This window comes from Scomber scombrus, chromosome 10, assembly GCF_963691925.1.
Source record: "Scomber scombrus chromosome 10, fScoSco1.1, whole genome shotgun sequence".
Classification (NCBI taxonomy): Eukaryota; Metazoa; Chordata; class Actinopteri; order Scombriformes; family Scombridae; genus Scomber; species Scomber scombrus.
Window position 1 is genome coordinate 20801314 of NC_084979.1, and position 6287 is coordinate 20807600.

At 39.3% G+C, this 6287-nt stretch overlaps 1 protein-coding gene across 1 annotated transcript; it reads right to left on the bottom strand.

Annotated features, from left to right (window-relative positions):
• Nucleotides 1-4235: 4235 nt before the first annotated feature.
• trh (thyrotropin-releasing hormone) lies at nucleotides 4236-5486 on the bottom strand. The gene is made up of 2 exons (XM_062427711.1): nucleotides 5297-5486; nucleotides 4236-4849 (listed from the first exon to the last, which is right to left on the bottom strand). The coding sequence occupies exons 1-2, from the start codon at nucleotides 5484-5486 to the stop codon at nucleotides 4236-4238; spliced, it is 804 nt and encodes a 267-aa protein (XP_062283695.1).
• Nucleotides 5487-6287: the final 801 nt, after the last annotated feature.

Below are 6287 nucleotides of genomic sequence, written 5' to 3' on the forward strand. Positions count from 1 at the left end.
GTCATGTGACTGTCGGTCGGTATGTACGGGAAGCGAGGAGGGACATACACGACAGGCGCTTCACTGTGGACGCCAAATCAAACCAGCAGGACTACAATGCAGGTAATTCAAGTCTGTATGTTTTATCTACTTCATTAGTTGTCTGCTTCATTTTTTTTGGTTTGTGTCTATGGTTTGTAAGAGCTGCTGCTTTGCTGTTAATTATCCAAGATGTTTAAAAGATACTATTTGAAACATGAGCATGAACAGTTCATGCTGCACAGAAGTTTGACTTAGAGTGTACATGCTAAGCTATTATGAACCTACTACAGCCATGGTCGGAGCTGCCATAAGGACAATCTTGGCAAGTGCCCTTAGGATAAATGAGAGGGAAAAAAGTGTTTTTTGTTTGTTTGTTTTTGGTTTTTTTGGTGGGGTTTTTTGTTTGTTTTTTGGGGGACCTACAGAAAAATGAAAGAAGGCTTGACCCATTCTCTTGAGGTTGATAATTATGGTCACTGTCAGACACCTGTATGTACTGGGCGTGCAAAACAAAATATGTGAGGTAAATGTGAGTTCAAATATGAGTTACAAGGTATCCACTCAACAGCAGCGTTATCCAATCAGAATAAAATAATAGTTACATGTGGGTACATGAGCTTCAGTGCCCATAGGGGCCCCTGGGGGTACTAATGCAGCCATGACTACAGCCATCCAAATTATTTAAATAAAGTAGATATCTTTCTATGTGACAGTTTGTTTTAGTTCCCAAGTATTTTTGTTACTACACTTGCACCACAGCTCAACAGTTAAACACTGAGAAACATATTGTATAGGCCTAAAAGAGACAGATAACCTCTTGCTATGACTAACTCAGCTGCACTGAAGAACTGTAACAAAAAGGTGGATTTTGGCACTAAAAAGATAGTAACTTTGAAAGATATGGACTTGATTTGACTTCAAATAATTTAATGTATGGAAGGAGGGCTGTGCATACTGTCCCCCATCACTTACATGCAAAGCACCTTATGCAGGGATCTTCTAATGGTCAATACAAACAGGAGGAATGATCACAGAATCATCTTTATTGGCCAAGTATGTTTAAACATTAAAGGAATTTGAATCTAGTTTAGTGGCTCTCAGTGTACTTACACAAAATAACAACACAATAATGTTCAGAAATATACACAAGGAATGAATATATACAGGTGAAACTGTTTCTGTAAACTGGATACAAATGCAAAACAGCAAAGACTGCAAGGAATGCTGAGATAAATATTAAATTGCAAAAAAAGGACATTTTACATTACTTAAATAGTAGGAGGTATGTACAGTATATGCAGCCTGTTCAAATATACAGTAATGCAGTTTTGCACATTTTATATTTTATACTAAATAAATATGTATATGTCAATATTATAGTGTCTCAGGGTTATTGCACAGTGCCACAGTGAGTGAACTGTTTCTAAATGTGACGGCGAGGGGGAACAAAACAGTTCCTGTGTCTGGTGGTTTTGGTGAACAGTGTTCTTTACCGCCTACTAGAGGGGAAAAGTTGTAACAGGTTATGTCCAGACCCTGGATGGTGGTTAGGTCAGCATCATTAATCTTTTCTGCAGGCCTGTTTCTGACCTGTTTAGTCATCGGACAGTGATGGAAGTGCAGACTCGTTGACCACGGGGTAAAACAGGCAGGTGCTGAGGCAGGTTGTACTTCCTGAGCTGACGCAACAAGTACATCCTATGCTGAGCCTTTTTGCTGTCTGTGTTGATGTTGGACTCTGACTTCAGGTCCTGGGAGATCCCAAAAATCTGATTGTGTTTACCTTCAGATTGTTGCGACCACACCACAGGGCCAGCTGGTTAACCTCCCATCTGTCTGCAGACTCATCTCCGTCTCAGACGAGGCCGATGACTGTTGTGTCAACTGTGAATTTCAGGAGTCAAACAGACGGGTCTCCTGAGTTGGAGTGGAGAAAGAAGAGCAGTGGAGACAGCACACACACACCTGAGAGGTGCCAGTGGTGACTGTTTGGGTGCTGGATGTAATTTCAACCTCACCTGCTGCTTCCTGTCTGTCAGAAAGTTTGTGATTTGCTGACAGGCGAAGATGAGCACAGTAACTCACACACTGCAAGGAAAACGTGTTTATTTGGGTACCCGACTATTGTTTTAGGACAGACTTGAAAAATTATGAACCTATCCTTTAATTACCGTTTTTTTGTAACGGAAGGCGGGATATGAGGAAAGGACAGGAGCCCAGATCTTCAGGGGCCTGAAGAAATGAATCCATATTTATTTAGAAATATGCACAAAATCATGTGAAATAATAAGAGCCTTAAGGTGGGTTCTGCTTCCTTACCCAGGTCATCAACAATAATTTTATTTCAGTTTCAGTTATACTTATGTAGTCCATATTTCCAAAACAAAGTTGTACTCAAATTAGAACAAAGTAATCAGTAAACCAGGGGGCAGGTAGTCATAGCCTAGAGATCAGTTTTTGAGGCTCAAGGTAAAACATGATTAAGATACCACGTGTGGATTACCTTGTGCACTTTACTTAACAGCAACAGCGTACATACATGCACAGAGAATAGGAAGAATAGAGGACCAATAGGGACCCAAAGCTCATTTGTGCCCAGTGACCCCTAACAGGCTTTCTTCTGTGAGCAAATGAAAGTATAATTGGAGGTACTACCTCAGCGATTTCCGCTCACAGGGTCGGGATCATAAATCTGAGATATCATAAAGTGATTTAAGGTATAAAAAATAAGAAAAAAAACATTTTTGTAATGCAAAATTATTTTTTATTTATAAAATAAATTTCTGGCTTTTTGTGATTTTCTTGTTAAGAACTTTTTATGGCCTCTAAAACTCCTCCAAATAAAAGTTTAGGAAAAACATGCTTTGGTTGAACTGCTTATAGCTCATAACTCACCTGTGATGAGTGGGAACAAGAAGACTTTGCTTCATTTTAAGCACACAAAAATCAAAAAGGCCAGAAAAAACTGAACCACACTATTTCGTTAGATGGAGTCAGTGAAGTTGTTGATGTGAGTGTGGGCAGTTACACTGTCATACTTTAGGCATATGTACTTCTGACACGTTTTATATACAGCATCTAAACATAGTAAACAAATGACCACATATTATGTTGCTTTTTGAGGTGTTTCAAGTAGCCTAAAATAATAACTTATGCATGAAATATAATTCATATGAAACTGTTTATCCTTCATACAGGATAATCTTACTTTTGTACGTTTCCCTGCTTAATGGTCTAAGCCCTGAGCATTACTGCTGGAGTTTAAAGTTGTGTATGTGTTGGAGCATCTCTTCCATTAAGTCTCTATCTTTAACTCCCATGTTTGATGAATAATTTGCATATTGATCAGACCTGCGGACAGCTGCTCCGCAGGCTCTGATGGAATGAGCCCAATTAGAGAAGAGGATACCTGACATTCTGCGGCTGCTATTGAATTGCATGAATCATTTTAGATGAAGCTGAGGCAGGATTACAGCTTTTTGTCGGACCACACACTAATTAGACCTAGTTGTGTTGAATCAGCAGTTTGATAGACATTTTTAAACCGGTGTGCATTTATCACAACTGATACAAACCATACCATTTTTACCAATGCTTTTATTGTCCAACAAAACACTGGTGGTTGACATTAAGGCAAAGGCAGCTTTTCATTTACAACATGAGGATAAATAAACTAAATCCATGCAATAATGTGTAGAAAAATAATCAATGACACATTATATTTGCTGTGGTATTCATTATATTTTACATAAGTAGAAAAGAATAAAACTCAAATCAGTCAATGAAGGGATTTCCCGACGCATAACTGTAAACTTGTCACTATCTACAGCAGCATAGAGCCAGTGTTTTAATGCTTTCATCCTTGCACTGTATGTCAGCAAAAGTAGCCTCTTTAACTAAATAAATAACTAACGAATGATAAGAATTTCTCTAATGATAATAATAATAATTGAGCACAGGGTACTCACTCATATGTAAACCGTATTTACAGTCCAAATAAGTTTAGAGTACACACACAAGCTCTCCAAAGAAACAAACAGCAGATGTTTTGTTGAGCTTATGATACAGTGACTGCCAAAGAAAAACCGTGGCACAAAAGGTTTAATGATGTACATTATTTTTTCATTTTTATAATTCATTATGGTCACTTAATTTACACATTTATTTGTTTACAATACAGAATTACACGCACACCAGAGCTTCCTGTGTTTAACCTACTCTCCTTCCACTAAGTCATCTTCAGATGCAAACCTTTTACCCGGGTGTTGTCTCTTCTCCTCGGCATGACTCTTGTTTATGTTGTCTAAAAAATCGAGCAGCAGACTGGTCTTGCTGCAGCTCGTAGAGTCCAAAACATCACATGGACTGTTAGTGCCTAAATCCGGACTCGAGTTATCCCAAAACCGTTTCCCGGGGTGCTGACGCTTTTCCAACTCCGGGAAGTCTTCTTCATCCGCATCCCAGTCCCCATCGCCATCCTCATCCTCTTGATAGCGCTTACCTGGATGCTGGCGTTTGCTGTGCAGCACCAGGTAGCGCTTGCCTGGGTGCTGTCGTTTTGAAAGTTCACTCAGCAGTATTACAGGGTTTTCAGAAATGTGTCCCATCGTGGAGCGCTTTCCCGGGTGCTGCCTTTTCTGGAGCTCCATGAACGAATCCATTTCATCTTCGCGTTTGCCTGGGTGCTGTCTCTTTTGAACATCCAAGTACTGTTCATCCTCGTCCTCTTCTCTCCTCCCTGGATGCTGCCGCTTCTCCAAATCTTCACTGTACCTCTTACCGGGATGTTGTCGTTTTGTTACCCATTCTGGCTGAGAGGAAAATCCCTCTGGGAGAAAAAAAAAGATTAAGATTACTTTAACAAACTTCAACTCTCTGTACTGCACAAAGGCGTTTCCCTTGTTCGCCTATGCCGTGCGTAAATTGCGCACGAATTGGTACTAATTCCTTGAATCATTTTACACTGGATGAACATTCCTTGCCATTTTCAAAAAATTAATTTCAAACATGATTTATTATCATCATTTATAATTATCTAACTGGAAACCATCCAAAAGTAGATGTGAGGCTCAGAAGTTGCTTCGAGAAACAATGTAACTTCCTGTAAAGATTTTTTAGATAAAAACACGAGATGCCGATATCAGGGAAACATAAAATATAATTTAATGACAGGTTTAAAACTGAAAATAAAACATTTATGGCACTATACCGATAATGCCGTTGTAATCGTGCCCGGATTGCCTGTAAAATGTATGTAGGAAAACGATTTACTCACCACTTCTGCTGTCTTCATCCTGCATCTTTTTGAGAATAGACTGTAACAGGAGACTCTCTGCTTTCTGTAGTATGATGTCGTCTATGGTCCTTCGGTCCATCTCATCCTCAGCAGGGAGCTCCTGTCCTCTGGACACCGTCAAGTTGTAGACCATGACAAAAGTCAAGATGAGCAGACATGTCGACTTCATGGTAGTTTAGTTGTTAATCTGTTGAAAAAAAATAGATCTGTATTTATGTTATCTGGTTAAATGGAGACCTGAAGTCTTTTCTTTCGAAAATAATTGTAAAACTATGTTGGTAATAATTTTCGTTCAGTGCAAAATACAACTCTTTATGATAATCCGATCTTTAAAAAAGTCTTAAAACACGTGAAAATCATTCAGCGCACAGGCAGCATTTAAAATATTACGGAAATAAACTGAATATCATACTTTTAAAAAAATCTCTGAAATAAATTTTGAATAATGAGTTTAATGCATACAGATATTTTGAAGCAAGGCCACCAAAACAAAAGACACAAAGGGTTATAAGGGTTTATTCTGAAGTGCGCAAGACTCACCTGGAAAGTATCCAAATTCTCTCTTTCCAGTTGAGCGCACCGCCGACAGTGATGATAGCTGCTCTCAGTCTCTCGTAGCGGTTGGTGACCCACAAAGGCCAAGTCTAGAGGTATGAGCAGATAACTTTCCGTCTCAGCATTTATACTTGCCGTCACTGTCGTCACACCAACGCTGTAGTCATTTTTCAGGATCCCTCGTCCCCATTGATGTCACCAAGTCGTGCGCAACTGGATAGCGGTGAATGATCGCCCAATAGGGGCCGCTGATCAATTTGTCATTTGAAAAACAAATAAACGACAGTCTGTGATAGACAGCAGGCACTACACCGTGACTGGATAAGATAACATTCATTCATAAAAATTGTGAATTTTACACTGCCTATACGGGTGTTTAGCTGGCTATGATGAGTACCTTAAAAAAATCTGTAGA